Source organism: Cuculus canorus, chromosome 7 (assembly GCF_017976375.1).
Source record: "Cuculus canorus isolate bCucCan1 chromosome 7, bCucCan1.pri, whole genome shotgun sequence".
Classification (NCBI taxonomy): Eukaryota; Metazoa; Chordata; class Aves; order Cuculiformes; family Cuculidae; genus Cuculus; species Cuculus canorus.
The window spans coordinates 16368247-16386842 of record NC_071407.1 but is presented as its reverse complement, the minus strand read 5'-3'; the positions used below and the strand labels follow the sequence as shown (position 1 = coordinate 16386842).

General features: G+C 37.9%; 1 protein-coding gene across 5 annotated transcripts in view; it reads right to left on the bottom strand.

Moving 5' to 3' along the window:
- Positions 1–584: 584 nt before the first annotated feature.
- BLNK (B cell linker) overlaps positions 585–18596 on the bottom strand; it is a 94337-nt gene continuing 76325 nt past the window's right edge. Inside the window, exons 10-23 of one of the 5 annotated variants that reach the window (XM_054072227.1) lie at positions 17744–17769; positions 17239–17267; positions 16850–16945; positions 16044–16086; positions 13717–13744; positions 13348–13420; positions 12745–12775; positions 11666–11708; positions 10802–10880; positions 10335–10366; positions 7305–7381; positions 3640–3723; positions 2485–2640; positions 585–1309 (exon numbers count right to left, since the gene is read on the bottom strand). In XM_054072227.1, coding sequence (XP_053928202.1) covers positions 1190–1309; positions 2485–2640; positions 3640–3723; positions 7305–7381; positions 10335–10366; positions 10802–10880; positions 11666–11708; positions 12745–12775; positions 13348–13420; positions 13717–13744; positions 16044–16086; positions 16850–16945; positions 17239–17267; positions 17744–17769 — 917 coding nt within the window. In that variant the 3' untranslated portion in view covers positions 585–1189. The remainder of the gene's footprint in view (positions 1310–2484; positions 2641–3639; positions 3724–7304; positions 7382–10334; positions 10367–10801; positions 10881–11665; positions 11709–12744; positions 12776–13347; positions 13421–13716; positions 13745–16043; positions 16087–16849; positions 16946–17238; positions 17268–17743; positions 17770–18596) is intronic. The other 4 variants (XM_054072222.1, XM_054072223.1, XM_054072224.1 and 1 more) reach the window with 4 other exon arrangements.

Sequence of the window (18596 nt, the reverse complement as noted above, 5' to 3'; positions counted from 1 at the left end):
TACAACTTCAGTTACATACAACTGAAGTGCGTAAGACAATCAAGGCAGCATAGTTTGGGTGAAGTAATATACAGTTGGTACATGTTCTCTATCAAAATAGTATCATTTTGTGCTGCATAATGGGCTCGAGCTCTGACATCAGTTTGGATAGGAGCTTTGAAGATGACTAGCGTAGAGGTAAGGAAGTGTGTTGGAAAGAAACAGCATGTAACATTTGTAACATTGCTCATATAGCAAGATAAGAAAACCTTAACCTGGTTGTAGTGTTTTGGGACATACAGAAATAGATGCAAGTGGAGGGTCAACAAGTGTTTGTGCGGGGTTTGTGTGTTTCTGTTAAGTGGCCTTAAAGAGGCCCAAAATCTAGTCCATTTTATATTCTTTGCAAGATCAATTAAACAGTAGGCAACTTAAAGGCAAAAGATTTGAGAGCTACTAAGCCAAATATATACGCTAAAGTTTTAAGAAGTGATGGTTCTCATAACAGGACTTGTGAAGTATATACACTAAAACATCAATGATGCTTTCTTGCTGGAAGGATGCTAAGAAATGTTGACTTTACAAAATTTTTTATTTTATTTGCACATTGGAAAATACAAACAAAAATATTAACGAAACAGAGTAGAGCTTAGGAAAAGGACAATACATGTCCATTAATCTAAAATATTCAGACAGCTTTATTGCCACTAATCACATGAAGTACAGTCTTATTTTCAGTTTGTACACAGCAGTACATAAGGTCGAGTTGTTCTAACTTCTTAGGCTGTGCATTTTACAAAGAATTTGCTGAAAGCAGTGGTCTGTGGTAAATGTAACAAATATGACTAGAGCATTGTGGCTATTCTCATTTTTGAAGTGAAAATATCCTACAGGAAATATATCCTTAAATAGCAGCCAAAGGGCTGGGCTGTGGTATGCAGCTGTTCTTCATGTGACTTTGAATACCCGTGCTGTCACACAGATGGAAATCACAGACGAGAGTCTATCTGCTTTGGCTTCTTGGGTTAAATAAGAGTGCATTTCTGATAAAAGTGATGTGGGGTTGAACTTTGTGAACTGCATCTCTTACTACTCAGTAGATGCTCTTAAAGAGTGTTTTCCATCATTGTCTTCTTTTAATATCCAATCCACATGCTTTGTAATGTTGAAAGAAATGATTAAAAGAAGTCTTTTCAGCAGTTCAGTTTGATTAAGAAACTCTAACGACGTGTTTCAGTTTTGTAGAGTCTTTTGTGTTGTTTTGGCTGTCAATTAGAACCAGGGAGGTGTGCTGATGATTCTCTACTATTTCAGCAACACTGTCGAAGCGCTGGACAGAGAAAACAAAAATTGAATTAGTACTGACTTCTTTTTAATACCATAATACTGACAGTAATCACTGCACTGTCTTTTTTGCTCACAACTGAAGAAAGTGGAGCTATGACTATAAGTGAGATGCTCTGCCTTTTAGCAAGAGCAACGGATTCTGCTTTTAGCCCTGATTCTAGTCATAAACAGATTAAATTTAGATATTGAAAGATACTGTGGCCACTAGCGGTCTCATCTCATACTCCTTTCTATTTGATTGCCACCTGCACAAACTGAATCACAGAGACTGTTACATGGTAACCACTTTCATTTTACCTTAATATGTATTTGTGGAGACCAGCAGTTTGGAAGCTGCTTCATCTGTGGTTCAGCCACCCCAGTGAGAGGGAAGGCTATCTCCAGGACTAACATGGTACAGATAGCCATCAGTGTCACTATAAATTAATATCCAGAATCTGCTAAGTCTGTGCTTTTCTTTTTGGTCTTTGTCCTGAGGTAATTTTTGACTCTTTGTGGAAGGCCAGATATGCCCTAAGCTATTATATATTCTGTAACCTCAAAACCATTGCCTAGGAGGAACATAATTAGGCTAAGGCAAGCCTACATTCACATCCCTAAAAAGCCTACTCTGTGCAGTGATAACAGTTTTTATTGGTGTTTGGGTTCCAAGTTTCTGATTTGCTGTCAGAGTAATTATCATCTGTGCAGTATAGTAGCCAACCAGTGAATTTTGTATGCTAGAACTAGAGTTTAACATTTTCTACTGTCATTCTCATTTTTGATAGTGTTTGGTGGGGCTTTTTTTTGTGGTTTGTTTTCGTTGTTTTTTTGTTTGTTTGTTTTGAGCATGGCTGTTCTACAGTTTTCCAGCAAACTTAGCTAGAACAAAGGATTATAAACAGCTGGAGAATTTATTTAGCAGCTGCAGCTCTGATTCTGGTGACTTTTTAAAACGGCTTTACAAGTATGTTTTAAATTTGACCTGTGGTTTTAATTACTCACATTATGGAGGAGATGATGTTTTACTGTTTCCTCTAGCTTGATAGATCAGTCATTATATAGGGTATACTTTATTATGATACATGAAGAATCCTTTTGGTCATAGTGCAATATATTGCAAACCTTGCTTAAAGGTATACAATTGAAAACTGATAGGAACCCTCCCCATCATCTTACCTCTTCACCACTTTTTTCTCTGCCCAGAGCATATTGTCTTGTTGATTCAATAAATCGTATAGGAATGTTGTATACTCTTCTGTTGTAAAACACAACCAGTGTGTATGGTTGCCGTGAATCCTGTCCAGAACTCTTTCTTATTAGAAAAGATCCATCCTAAAGAGAGAGAACTGGTAAGTGTATTCAGCTTTTTTTTCCCAATAACTTAGTTTGGTTTTAGCTTAATATTTTCATCTATATTAGCATTAAACCTTTTTCTCCCCATTAGAAAACCTACATGGCAGGAAATGGAAACTAGGCCGATATTCCTGCTGCCTAACAGTATCTTACAAAGGTGCCATTCAACAGTCACCTTTGCTGCTGCCTGCTCTCTCTCAACCAGTGAAAGAAAGATGAAATAAACACACAGTGGCAGCAGTCTGCTGGGGTCCACAGATCCTCAGGAAATGAAGTTACTATCTGTAGTAGTAGGTAGGCAAGAAAGCAGTGGGAGGTGGAGATACTGTTTCTCCAGAGCTGTAAAAGCACTCTGATAAGACAAGCACCTACAGCTACTGGCGTTGTATCGCAGCACTCACTAGCGAGCAGGGGCCACACTGGTGATAACCCAGTGCTCTGTCCCTTTATCCTGCTTCGGGGAGTTAGGCAGGACTGTAAATGAACCTAATGCTGAGCATGCAACTCTACATGTTACTATTCCCTTCTGTGACACTAACTTTTGTACACAGAATAGCTGAGAGAACTCAAATTCTCCAAATACCTAAATGCATAATGTTGCTATTTCAAAGTGCAGAGCAGCATCAGCCTCTCCAAATAGAAGCTGTTTTCACATGAGCCTTGGACAGTGGTGGAGATCATTTAAGAGTCATGGGGCTTTGCCTTCCACTTTAGCATGTGAGCCATCAGATCTTCCTCAGCTCTTTAGCATCTAACAATTTCTCTGCAGTGCACCAGTCCCAGTTACACTAATGCAACTTTGCTTTGGGATAGAAACCATAGTTACATAGTTTCACCACAATAATTTCATGTTTGACAGTATTTTTGTGGCACAGCATTCTGACCTGTTCCGAAAACAATGATGTTCTCATCATATTTCTGGTTATCTTTGGATTTATTTTTTTTTTATAAAATCGGCATTCTTTAATAGTGACCTACCTTATTTGATCGGTATAATGCATCTTCTGCTGTTTTCCTATCACAGGTAGCAGCATACCATGCTTTACTATGAACACCAGCATCCTAGAAAGAAAGAAACAGTGTTTCACCTGTAAAATAATAATAATGATAGTAATAAAGAATATGGCCTGTATGGGAGCTACTACTAAATAATAATAGCTGTAAAGAACTCAAATGCAGAACACTTTAGAAAACACAGAATGTGGAAAATTCTTTGTCTAGAGCTTGCTGGTTTTGTTGGACAAAGGTAGGACAAAGAACTAGTGTGTCAAAACAGCTGTAACAGATGTCTGATAGAAGACTGATACGTGACAGAAGAAAGATACCCAGAGGAAAGCAATCAGGTTCAGCTAGAGGATAGTTTGATATTTTTAAAGCAGGAAGATATTCTAGTAGAATTTAAAGAGGATATCCAGGGAACGTTGAGGAATAATTTGACCATCAACAATTTAAATGGTGTGGTCCAGCCAATGAAGTGCTGAGATTTGGTAAGCATCTAAGTTTCAGGAACGATGTTTCCCATATACTTAATGCTATTTGGGAAACGTGATCATGATTGCCTCCATCTGGCCAATACAGACGTTGGATAAGACCATCTTTTCCTCTTTTTGTTGTTATTGAATAAGGACAAATGGATGGAGTCCTACAAAGCAGAGGAATAATTAATGTCTTCCCTCTACTAATACAGCAGTTCAGCACCAGTGAAGTTCTTCACTCGAGACATGAGATATGGATTCAGTTCTAGTTCTTTTTTTGACCGAGTCTGACTATATCCCTACATTTAACACAGTGTTCTTATTTAAAGGCATAAACCCATGTTTAATGTGGAGAAGGATTACATCTGTGACAGAGTACAAGTGCAGCTTATATTTTATAATGTATCTCTTGGGTGCCTCATTTCTGTATCCCCTGTGAACACCTCACCAAGATCATCATCCTCTCCATTCTATTAAATGCCTGGCAGAGTTCTGTACAGTAATTGAACTTTACCTGTTCTTCCAAGGGAAAACATGGGACAAAGGACTTCATGGATGGGGACATAGGTGCAAACTGAAGATACAATATAGAAAAATTGGCACCTTAAAGATAGATGGATTGTTTTAGGAAAAAAAAAAAAGGCTCTCATAGCAAGAGAAGTGCAAAGGCAAAGAGATTAGAGGAGATGATGGCAGTTGTGAGTGAGTAGTACAAGATTATAATTTGAATAAGTAGTAGAAAATTGTGTAGTAAGATGATGCAGGATTGACTATGCATTTGGGAACAGAAGTGGAGGGAAGGTATGGGGGATTTTAGAGAATTATGAAAAGAAATGATACTCTAGGGAAGGACAGGATGAGGGATTAGAAGAAACATGAGACCTTTGCAATCACCACACCTCAATAGAAGATTAACTAGCAGGATATAAACCCAACAATCATAAAAGGTGCTGAGAAGGTTGATGCAAAAGCTAACTCAAATGAGTGGAGAGGCTGTAGAAATAGTGCTGAGAGTATCTCCTAATGAATACTTCTGGGTATTAATGACCTTCCTGGTCATTTTAACGGTTTTGCTCCAACTTTGTAGTAACAAGCTGGATGATAAAATTGATTTTCACACAAGCTTTGTCACCTCTGTACAAAAGATTAAAGATTAAAGATGACATTGCACATTATGGCTAAACTGGTCTCGCTGGCTTGTCACTGCCAAAAGGGAATGTCTTGGCTTTTCCCTTGTGCTCTATTTTGTTGCTCATCTGATCCCACAGAGAGATAATTTACTTTGGTAATCTTGCGGGGAAAAAAAATTGTTACTTTTTTTAGTTTTGTCTTGTTTTGTGTTTGACTGCCAGGTTGGTTTTCTGTCAGTTTAATGAGTTGGCTCAGCCCACTGCTGGATCAAAGGAACACCAGAGAGGGCTGTGGCTGGGAGGGGAGTTGACAGTGAAGAAAAAGCAGAGCCTCCATTTCAGGGGCGCTGCACTTAATTCCTACATTGGCATGTAACTTTATCTCCAAAGTTCCTCCACACATTTCTCCAGTCACACTATTTACTGGAAAAAAATAGGATGGGAGGAATTGCAAGTATGCAAGGTACTCAGCCACTCAGAGAATGAGTCCAGTAAGCTGAATTTTGTTCAACAGAACAAGGAATCAACTGCCCCCAGACCTTTCTTCTAACGCTGTCTGTGGCCTGTAATCTGGAGACAGAGAGCTGCTACCAAAGTTTGGGTGGGAGCCAAATATATAATGAAACTTAAGGGCGTGAATCATGACTGCAAGCACCTGCACTGTGCAGGATGCTAGAGCATGATACCACTGTACTTAACTGGTGGGAAAACAACCCTAATTAATAATGATTTTTAAAATTTATTTTTTTTTTTTTTTTTAGAAAATGGTTGGTTTTATTAAGCTCTGGTTTTGCCCATGTCTTTTACATATAAGCTGCAAATGTAATTGTTACAAGCTGTTTATTTAGTGTCTACTGGATTGTTTATTTGAAAGCAATTTTTATAATAAATATCCAGTATGACATACTGTTAACATTTTTCCAGAACTTTAAGTACTTAAATTTTTCCAGAACTGTTGTACTAATTTTGTCACATCAGGCTTTAGAACATTTAATTTTGTTGGCTCTGCATAATAAGCCTTTGTTTTGCACTCACGAGAACCACTTTTTTTACCTTGTTTGTGACTACTAGGCTAATAAGAATGGCTTCCTGCAATTTTTCATCTCCCTTCATCCAAAATAAGAGTAAGGCTTATAGCACTGAAATGAAAATAACTGTGTTTCCTTAGATTATTCATAGCTTATTGTTGCACTGAAACAAATAAGAACTGGTTGTAAAACTGAAAGCTCTAACTGTAATGAGAAGAGTTCCATTTAAAGGAATGGAAAGGAGTGGGATGTGGGAGAGGCTGAAGCACATAGGGGACGGCATCACAGTGTCCTCTGAGAGGGGCAGCAGTGATTTTCTTCTTGGTAAAACTTTGCTGACACCCCAAACCACAATAAACAGAGCAGTGCTCCTAGAAGTGATTCTGGCCTCTGCAATTCTGTTCTATCCTGCTGTGTTGGGCCAGTTAGCAGAGCATCCCTGTTTCCTCCTACAAATTTCTGGGATTTCTTAGACCATAACTTCAGAGTAAGCTAATGCTAATAGCTGCTGATAGCTTCGTTGTGTCTGCTTCGTGCACACCTTAGTTTTTTTCAGAACACAGTATGTATGTCTATAAGTTAGAAAAAACGTATGCAATTAAAAACTCTTTATAGCCATCTCTATCAAAGACTAGACTTAAATACATCACCATGGATTTCCTTGTTTCAAATGATGTCGAAGTATTATTAACTGGGTAGTCAGAAAGATGTGAACCTAAGAAGATTTTTTGGGTTTTGTTCTAAGTGACTGGTAGAGTGCCAGCGTTTGGTATAATGCTATCTACGTATTTTTCTACAGTTTGTTAAAGCTCTCTTAGGCCATGTGTTCTAAGCATTTTTTGTACGAAAGCTAACATTCAGATTAACGGTGCTGCGGAAAATCTTCACTGCAAAAGGGGACATGGATGCCCTCCACAAAGGGGTATGATTTTTATTTAGAAAAGCAATAGAGGCAGAAATACTACTTTAAACTACAGATAAGAGGATTTCTATAATGTGAATTTAGCTACCTGGTCTGCAGAACTTGAAGCAGACGAAATGCTGCTGTGAGAAGTACCCAGAGAACGGCCTGCAGCTTCTGGCACTTCTAGAGAACAGAAAGAACAACACATATATGTTTTCAAAGTATTTTTGTTAAGCTGTAAGAAATTGATGTGTTACAAAGACTTTGGAAGATCTGGAAACACTTGATGTTTAGTATCACTCAGGAAAGTTATTTACTTTGGCTACTACAAGTGCCTGCTCAAAAGAAGAGCCTTGCTTATAAAGAGAAAACCAGTTTGGTTAACAGCTTGGTTAATAACCAGAGCTAGACTTAAAGTGCAAGACCCCCCCTCTCCACATCACCTAAATGAATCAGCAACAAAGAAAATGCAGGAACACAATGCAAAAAGCACTCAGTCCAGTGTAAGTAGTAGTCATATAGGTGAAGGATTCGGGAAAACATGTGTAGCTCACAGATAATTTTTCACAAATTTAGTCCCAACTGAAATGTTATGTATACATGTGCAAGAACTCTACGCAGCCAAACAGAGCAGAACCAGTAGGAAATAATATGAAGCTTCATTATACCTGTCATAACAAAGCATAGTAGAAAATGGCTATTAGTGCTAAGATACAGATGTTGAAAAGTTTAAGAAATTAGTCAATTATTTCCTTTCTAGTATTGCATAGTAGTAATATGACAAATGTGGGAAATAAGTATAGATAATTGCTTTTTGGTAAAAGGAAATCTTTATCAAAGATAGTATAGGTGTCTGCTATAGGTACTGGTGGTCAGAGCTGAGTAAAGATCAATATAACTATAATAGAGAAGAAGACTCTAGAAAACTGTTATTTATTCTATTATTACTAGGACACTATTTCCTTTTTGGTTTACTTATTGGGGGAAAAAATATGCTACTGTAAAAATACCTGTAAAAATACATGATGCTTTGCAGACTGCTTTGTGAAGTCTTCACTAATATAATTCTGATTTAGACATTGGTTTCAGAAAGTCATAATGTTGCAGAGAAGGTCATACAAGGACTCAGAATTAGAGATTCAATTGAACTGGAGAACTTAAAGACATCTGCCTGAAGCAGGTTTAGTACTTCTTTTGTAGTAAAGATGCAACTAACTGGAAGCTACAGTCCAAGTACAGCAGGGATATTGTAAGGAGCAGTTCCAGCTTATAATGAATGATCACCTGAAGAAACTTATTCAATATAAAAAATTTGATTTTCCTGTCAAATTTTGACTGACCAGCTGCAAAAGCTACAGCTGAAAAGTACATTATGTGAATTAGGAATTGCCAGAAGTCTGTATGAACTAGACTTTACAAAAAGGAAACCAAAATAATAAGAGATTTCTTAGCTGTGTAAGAAGGAAAGAGAAATGGGGCTGTCTGCAATTAAGAATTTTATTAATTTTAAAGATAATCTAGGTAACTAAACCAATAGTAATTGTGGTTTTGGTACAGAAAGAAATGGAAATTTTCACAGCCAAATTGGAAAACAAAACTCAAATAGCTTAGTACAACTGAAGTGGTGGATCCAGATAATCTTTATCCTAGAAATTTTAAAACTGGGACATGAAATTACAGGGCTGGTAACAATTACTTTAAGTAAATTTCAAGGCAGGGTGGTACTGTGTGATTTAAAGAATACCAAATGTAATTGCTATACTTAAAGTGGAAAAAAAAAAAGTGACCTGAGCAACTACAGCCTTTTTGTGTGACTCAACAGAACATAAGAATTTGAAGGAAAGAACATAAAAATCTGGAGGTAAAGGTGTAAACAAGAGAAAATCTGACATTTACCCAAGTAGATAGTGTGTTACAGTGCTCTCATAAAACAACGGAGTTCTACAAAGAGGAACTATGGTACTGTGCTTACTCTGGACTTCAGTAGAGCAACTGACACTGTGCCATACAAGAAATTAGTACATTTTATGAAGAAGATAAAGGTTAGCACTAAGCTAGTACGGTGATAAGGAAGAGATGGCAGGTTATTGCTGAAGGGAATTAGTGATGGAACCAATTGTATCTATGATTAAGTTGTTATAGAACCTGGCACAGAATTAGAGAGTGTTAAAGACAGCTTACTCATCAAAGCATCGTTCAGCACCAGATGACCTCAAAGAATAGTTACACTTCAGGGATGAGTAGTAATTTATGCTACAAGTTGAAACACATCACTTTTATGACAGGAGCAGACAAACTTGAGAGCATCGGTCTATTGCATGAATGTGAAGCATTTTTATACTTCCACAGTGTAGGAGATGTAATTGCAATGTAGGTCAAGCAAACATTTCCAGGAAATACAGAAGTACTAATAACAGCTTCTTAATAAACTTCTATAAGTTTAGAATACACCACACACAGATTTCTACATGCATTTTCATGTTCCATTTACAGTGATAAAGATGTGTTCAGACTGAAATGTGCAGAAAAGGGCTTGTAGGAAGGTCAGAAAGTGTCTGCTAACAAGAGACTAGAAAAATGTTAGATCTAATTTACACTTCTGCATAGAGTTCATATACGTATTGCCTAATTTGTTTTCAAAAGTGAACTGAAAGTCTCTCTGAAAGAATTTCTTAAGAGTAGAGGTTTAGCATTTACCACTATAAAAATACTTTAATTTTCCATGGAGAGAAAGAATAAATAGATGGATACAATAATAACGGCCTGGGTTCTACCAACAGAATCCTAGAACAGCCCAGGAATGTCACATTTAGGGTTCTTCTGCAGCAAGGAAGATTGATGGAATCTTTATTATGATGGGAAATGGCTCAAACTGCCATTGGCAGAAAACCCCAGTAGTCACAAAAGGGAACTAAGCCCCCAGTTTCCACCCATTTATACAATAACCCTGGTATACTCCCTTTACTAGCTGAGCTAAGGTACTGCATACTCGGTCTTCTCTTTGTATGCATTACAGAGATAAATGTGAATTCCAAACTAATGAATATGCACAGCATCTTTAAATAATCTTATTTCAAAGATTAATTTGAAATTACAAGTTAATCATGTTTTAGTTCAAAATGTGAATTATACTTACTTGGGAGAACTGAGGACTTCTGGAGTAAAGGCCTGAAATAAATATCAAGAGGTTACAGAAGGGTCTGAGGAGATCTACCCAGTTGTGAAAACATTAAAATTGTGGATTTGAAGCATGCAATGCTTCTTGCCCACTTGTCCACAGAGAAATAAGGGCCAGATATGGGCATATAAAAAACATTATATATCCCACTAGTAATGACAATTAGGAATTTAAACATCTGGTTTAAATCTCCATCACCTAATTATATCCTCACAAACTTTTTGGTGGTGGTTACTGTACTTGGATGCATGTGCCATGTTTTACTTTTTGCTACTGTGAGGCGTCATGAAATAAGACTTTCAAAAAGCAACAGAAGGCCGCAGAGAAAACAGTGCTCCTCTTTGAACTTTTCACAGCTGTGTTCAGACCAAGCAGTAGGAGCTGGTGCATTGAAGTATTCAAAAGAATATGAAAAGTGATTTTACTTTTGGGCACCACTTGGAAGGGGTGGAAGCAGAAGCTCTTGGTTGGAACCTCGTCGTCGTTCTGCTGCTGTAGGTTTTTCTGTAGTTTGGAAAAACAAATTGTAGAGTCAAGATTTCTTCAGAAATATATTGTCCCAGATAAGCGAGTCCCAGTAGTCGAAGGAGGGTTTCTTTTACTATTGTAACTGGACTATTTTCCTTACATGACAGCTTACCATCCTGCTGCTTTCTTTATTGAGTAGTGGCATACCACCAAATTTCTAGGCAAGCAGCCGCTCTGTGAATGCCTGCAGGAGCTCAGTGGGAGACTCCTTTCGAGAGGTGAGCTGTGGGACCCAGGGCAAGCTGCTGGTGCAGGCTGCCTCCAAGAGCTCAGCCAGAGAAGGTGTGGCTGGCTGGCTGCATCTTACCCTTCTCTTGGCCAGCAGCTCCTGCTGAGTTTTAGCTTGGAAGAGCTGCTGCCTTACACAGAGGCAAGAGGCATTCTCTGCCTGTGCAAGCGACTGGCTCATGCCAGGAGTTGGCTCCGTATGAAGTAGTTCTTGCTGAGTTTGGAATGATGCACTTGCACTTTGCCTCCCTTCCTCCTTCTCCACTCTGAGGACTAAATGGCACATTGCTGGTCTGTTATGTCGTACATTACCCTGCCAGTAACCTCAATAGTTTTACTGTGACTGCTTTTAGAGAACAATGATATTTGGTGCAACTAAGGCTGGCTAGATCCAGTTCAAAACTGTTAAACCAAACCTCTCTGAAAAACCTAGAATAAATTGAATGTGGTGTTGTTAGTTTCTCTGTTTTTAATAAAAAGAAAATTAAATTCTGATAAATGTCAACTTTTTCACAGTAGTGGAGATAATTTACCTTCATTTGCAGTTAAGGTCTCTCTGGAAGGTAAACATGGTTTCTGCAATAAAACAGAAGGAAACCAAATATTAAGTCATATGTCACTCGTACAACTCATGCTTATCTTACACTTTGTGAACTAGTTTACATTTAGAATTGACGGCATCCTGGAGGGATAAGGGGGTAGGAATGTAGCCATTCTGTAAAGAGCCTCTAGTTGTATCACCTTGAAGACTGGGATTTTGCAAAGCAGATTTGGAAAGAATCCCACTTTGTATATTTAAATAGATGGACAAAAGTGAAATTTAGAGATGCATGCTTTTCTTTTTTTTTCTTTTTTAACTCCCATCAGTAAGTTTATCGTGTAAAAAATGATTCATTCTTATGTCAAGTCCAAACATGAAGAGTCCACCCCAAATACTTGCGAATCAAAATTTGAATATTTTCATCTTCATCAAGCTATGCTCACAGATGTCTGAAGACTTTTTTACTGAAAGTTAAACTGTCCATTTGGCTCACTGTAAAAACTCCCCCAACCTTTCAGTTTCTTTTTTTTTTCTTCCATTTTGAAACAATGAAAAACAACTGTCAGTTTAAAAACATTTTTCAACTTAATTCCTTTGAAAATTTCTACTAGTTCTCTCACTGCCTCCTGCAAGAAGTTTTGGGATATTTTTCTAATGATTAAATACTTACTGAAAAACCTCTGACAAATTCTGGTAAAATCCTGCATCTTTCTTGAGCTATCACTCTTACAATAAATCCATGTTTCCCACACGCAGCTCTGCCCATTTCAGGGCATACTTCTGAATGGCCCGTGTTCTTCTTCTCATTTCCTTCAGTTCTTGCAATGTGTTTATTTTTACATACTAGAGGACTGAATCCAAATACCCCTTTAATCAAAATATTTTTCTACTTGAGCTTTCTCACTGCTGTTAGTTCATATAACTGCACCCAAGTATTTCTTTTCTTCATAACTGTTTCTCCTATTCTTTTTACACATTCACTGTGTACCCAAATTCATGATAAGTTCTCACAATAAATTAAAAATCTCCTGTAAAATTATTGTTTCATTATGAAATTACAAGACAACTTACTGGTGAATTTACTGCATTAGAAATTTTCTTTCTGTAAATTAGAGGAAAAAGGAGAAAAAGGAGTATGGTTACTTAGCAGACATGTTAATTAATTTAGCTACTAACTATCACATTCATCGAATCTCAAGATATTTCTGGACATGACAGAAAGCATCTCCTTATGGGACAGCTGTAGCAGAATAAGGGTATCGGATGTAGTGTGGGTACTCAGGAAAGGCACTTTGGAAATGCAAAGGAGCTACACTCTGTCCAATGCTTAGGATGGCAACTTGAGTTGGGCAGAAGATTTTTATTGAAAAACACAGCTTTCTGCATGTATAGGCACGTATGTGTTATTGCTGCAGTATGCGGCTAAGCTAAGCCTTGCAGCTAGCACCTGCCATCAGTGGCACGCACTGAAGGGCACTGGCGTTTAAGCAGTATTCCTCCAGAAATAACAGAAGAAAACCTTGCCTTTATTTAGTCAGGATATCTTCCATGAACAGCAATAAAAATTGCTTCTGAATTCCGACTGCCATAGGCAAGAGTAGGAGTTAGCTCCTAATACACCTAGTAATTAACCCCTTCCCTACCACAGAAGTAGTTTCATTATTTTTTACTCACAGGCCCCTTGGTAAAGGAGATGGAGCTGCTCCAGTTGGAAATCTGGATTCTTGTGCGTTATTGAAGCTGTGATCTAGAGATGCAAATGACATATTTAGTATGCAATAGTAGCTGTATCTGAACAGATGGTTTTCCTCACTGCCATTTCAGCGTTAATGTAACAAAAGTAAAAAATATCCATTGATTTAATTTTTGTCTTCACATGTTTTCACTCTGATTATACTAAGAAAACAGTTCAGTACCATATTTTGCTTGTTGCAGATAAAATTTACACTGACGCACTCCACCACATGCTGTATTAAGGTCACCAGTGACATACTGACAACAAATTCCACTCATATTGCCACGTTTTCAGTACAGAATACTTACTTTCATTATTATTGTTCGCTTCGTGGTCCTGTAATAGAAAAAATATATTAGATTTTATGAGAAGCAATTAAAAAAGGAATTATTATTAAATGAGAAGTACATAAATAAATAATCTGATCTTGTTTATATGTAGCAATGTTTAAAGCAATATTTGTACGAAATGCGTATAGCATCCGGGACACTTTTTATCAGCTTTTATGGCAGCATTTGAAAAATTTCAGTAAACATAAATCTAATTTTGAACATTCTAATAACTTTGGGATTGCTTGTAGTATTGGAAAATTGGCCTTGAATTTTACAGCAAGACCTTTTGGTTCATGTTTCATTTCTGAGCTAGAAAGCAGAAATTTTGCAGCAGATTTAAACATATTAAGAACACAGTTTCCACTGAAGGAGGATGAGTACATAGTCTTTCCCAGGTTCTTTTGGCTCCTACTTCTTGTCTTTTAGGGAATCAGACTTCAATATGATACGTACCTTTCAAAGAGGCAAGAGTTAGCAATTTATCCACTTCCTTCCACCAGGATAATGAGTTTTTACTAATGTTTTACAAATGCATCCGTTTTGTGGTTGAAGAGATGTAATCCATCATTCAACAGCTGAGGGAGTTAGACATTAATTTTCTCCTAATCAGCCCAGGCCTCTGAGAGGAGGAAGGGTTACAGTTCTGTTACCATGCTCAGTGCTGGTTAGTGTTGAGCATGGAATGAATGGGAGCAGTTAGCAGATGTTTCAGTTATTGTTTTGTTTTGTCAGTGTGCATAGTCAGGCATGGAAAGGCACAGCACATCACGCTCATTCCCATGTTTTTCTTTAAAACTGTAAGAGCCAGCCACTTACACAACCAAAGACCCCAAAATTTGGACTACACTGGGTAGTTCTTTCCTAGGCTGACTCTTGTGCCAAACGAGGTAACTGCAAATACCCAGGAGCTGCACACATCCATCTTACAGATAAACATTTGTTTGGGAGCTCCATCCTAGGTGCTGTAAAACTCAGTGTGTGGCCCCAGCAAAACAACAGTCTTTTGTGATTCTCTGCAAAGCTAGAGTGATACTCATGCTAGAGGTAAGCTCTGAGAATGAATTAATGGAGAGGTTTTCAGGTGCAATATAGCACTTGAGAATGTTTTGAAGCAGAAGTATTCTTGTTAGTGCTGATCAGAGTGGATTTTCTGTCCAACATCCTCCATTCAGAAAGACTTCCTTTTCTAATCTTATACTGGTACTGGACTTGACACTACTCCGGACTTGTTCAGCAACCTACCAGGACACATATCTAAGGAATAACATTGTGATGAGATGGAAGAGAAGCTAAAATGCTGCTGCTGATTTACATAGAGGTGTGCAATGCTTACCCCAGCCCCCACACCCCTGCCCACAATAATTTGTATATCTAGAAATTTAAGATTATAAGATTTTCTTATGCCACCTGCATTAACATAGCATCTAGTGCTATGGTATGACCCCAAATTCCTGATTTTAAGCGTCTTAATTTCTTTATGTAGTTGTTGGTAGCCTGAAAATTTCTTAAGGACAGTTCAGTGCACTGGGCTGGGACATAGCTTTTGGCACAGATGCTGATGTAGTTACTGTCACCCTGTTTCTTGGTGGTTCGCTTCTCATATGAACCCTTTCTTGTGCTAGCACAACTCTTAGTACAGTTATGGTGCAAAACAATGTATAGAACTAATCTGTCTGAAAAAGAACGTTTTATGCGTTTGCTTTTTCCCCATTTGCTGCAGTTAAACATTGCAAGTAGCTTGCTTCAGAAAACTTTTGTTCCAGCACAGTGGAAAGGACAGACTAGGAACAAGAGTAGAAGAAGAGGAATGACAAACACAGCCTTAGGAAGCCAAAGCTTGTAATTACTTTTCATGGACCGCATTTTCTCGTAATACTGGTTACTGAGACTACTCAGTCTCGCATTTTAGAAGGATTCAGTTTTCAGAAAGTATTAATCATTCATCATTTGAAAGAAATGAGACTCAATGAATGCGTTTCAGATTGGGCAAAATTGCCCATCACCACTGAAAGAAAGGTTCCTGGAGTTCAGCTGGTATTTTCTTAGCACAAGGAATTATTTTTGTGGCCTGAGATCTATAGCCCTTAAAACATTTGAAGTTTCACTTGGATCAATACACATGTCCAGTGTACCTCTGTTGTCCAAAAGATTAATAGCCACAATTACAATATTAGATCAGTAGTCATCTGTTTCTGTTATTTAATCCAGATAATAAAAAGCATCCATTTCTAGGTGTATATATAGAAAACACAGAACAGCCTAAGCTTAACTTATTCTTTTATAGTTGCACATTAATTACTCACTGCTTTTGGATGAAGACGATTTCTGGGAAGAGGCAAAATATTTCTGGAAAATATACATAGTAAGTTAAGATGAGTAGGATTTATTTAATTAATTGCTTGGCTCAAATACACATTTCAAGATCTACAGATGAGGAGGTCTGCATTTAATTGAGAGGAGGAATAAATGCTTTTAATTGCAGTTATGCACTGCTGCTGTGGTTCTGGTGATGCTGTGCTCTTAGCGTGGAACTATTCCAGAAGAACTTCTGTCCTCGATCTCGAATCCCATGCAGCTGAGCACAGAACCTCACCAATTACTAACACACAGTGTTGTGGATAACACCTGCTCTTCCTGAGGCATTTGGCCCATTTTGTAGAGCAATATCCTAGAGATGAGACGTGGTTACAAAGCAGCTTCCTGCACTTCAGGGGACACAGGACTTTGCCTCTTTTCCTCCGGACATTTGGAACATAAATCATGGTTTCCAGCTTCTTTAAAAGCAATCCTTTAAGCCATCCTCTGCAAAAATATCTCACTTGCAAGGGTGCAGGAGTAGGTAACAGGACTTTTAACTGGCTTCTAGTTATGTTTTACCCCTTCACTGGATCCTTAAAAGGATATTCAAGAAAATAGTGCCCATTTGGCAAAATGGCTTGAAGACAAAATTCTGCAAGGAAATGAGAACTTTCAATTCTTACCTTGTCCCACACTCCCTAGCAATTTGTGTGTCCTAATAATTGCTTAATGTCTGAGGGCTACACTATAGAGAGAAGAAAATTTTGCTTCCACTACTATTTGCTATTGGTAGGAGCTGCTGTTGACTTACCTGGAATTATCCAGCTTAGGTGAGTCTCTAGTCATGCTGTGCATGTGGGAGTGCTCCGTGTTCTGAGCAGGCATGGACAGAAGTGGCTTAGTGAATCTAGTAATAAAACAGAAAGGAAAATTCTATTTAACAACAGCAAAAGGCAGCTTCTGTTTCTCCTCCCCTGCCACCTCAAAATTCCAAAAAGTACCCTTTTTTTTAATGTGCATTATGTTTGGGTCATTGAAACTAACATAGAATCAGATGTCAACTTTTGTGTAGATAATCTAAAGAGAGAATTACTGTATGTAGATCTTCTAGAAAAAGATTTATTAAACATACAATATCTAAATGAGAAACTATTTTCTGACAAGTTTTAAATAATACACTTACATGTAGCAATGGCTTACCTGGTTACCGGTGGTGGCGATGTTTTTTCCTGTATGAAAAAGTGCACTGAATTATTTGGTCACATTTGTGTTAATACATTTATATGATCCTATTTATGTTTTCAAAGTGATATCTTATTTTTTATATAGATTTCTAGTAGAACCTGGCAGTAATCTGCACTACATTGGGAGAGGCAAGAAGTGACCACAAGTAAATCTGTGAAACCCTGAGCACACTGTTTGGCTGTATGTCATGTCAGTACCAGCAAATAGGAAAAAAATTACTGTGCCAGAACTGTCACTGCTCCTTTGCTGCAGTTCTGCTTCTAGAAAGCATTCCCTTAGGCTGCTGCTTCCCAGACTGGATCAATATTATACAAGACCAGGAAACTTCAGTCCCTTCCTATTTTTTTTCCGTTCTCCAGACCTTCTGAATTGGTTTGCCAGCTTTTCTGTCATCATTTTTTACAATCACATTACTTCCCTCCCTGATGGTAATGGGAGTCAAACTATAGAAAGATCTTACCTCTTCTTCAGGAACCTCGTATACTTCTGTAGGACAGGGAGGAAAAAACGCGTTCTTTGGTTAGCGATAACATACTACACATTTCCAGAAAAACTGATCAGAATTTGTGTCAATTATGCTTCTGCCCATGGAAAAATAACTGAGAAGTTGCCAAGAACTTGATTCTGCCTCCGAGACCCTAGCAAAGCTACAGCCCCGATCTGCTAGTGAGAACATCAGGAAAGGTCCCAGGGAGTCTGATAAACAGTCCCTGCATTAATGAACCTTCCCTCACCCCAGAAGCTTTTTTGTTTGTTTGTTTGTTCTATTTTTAATTTCTCTTTTCCCCAAACCAGGATAAGTGCTTGTGTTGTGCAAAGCTGGAATTGTTTGGAAAAGATGTGTTATCACACCTGTGTTAGCATTTAGCCTTTCCTGGACTCTCAGGGAGGAAGAGATCAGGTGAATCATAAATACAAGCTGGCTCATTTGTGTGGCCAGCAGCAATCCCTGAGCTCTGTCCCACAGAGTATTTTAATTCAGAGATACTAAAAACCAGCACCACCAGCATTCTTATCTAGGCCAAGTTTCTTCAATGAAAATAGAATTCTCTTTCAACAATTTGTCAGATTTCATCGCTTTTGTTGCACCGAGAAGTGTCCACGTTCCCACCAGGGGGAGATGTTTTATTTTGTTTAGTAACAGCTGTCAGGAGCTGGTTGTTGCTCGACACTGATTTACAGAAAGGCTGAGATCGAAAAGGGCATTTTAAAATGTTTGATAAGTAACTCACAAAATCTTAAGCCATTCAGAAAAAAAGCTTATGCAGTTTATGACTTGAAAACACATTGCTAATGAATATGCAAAAACATTT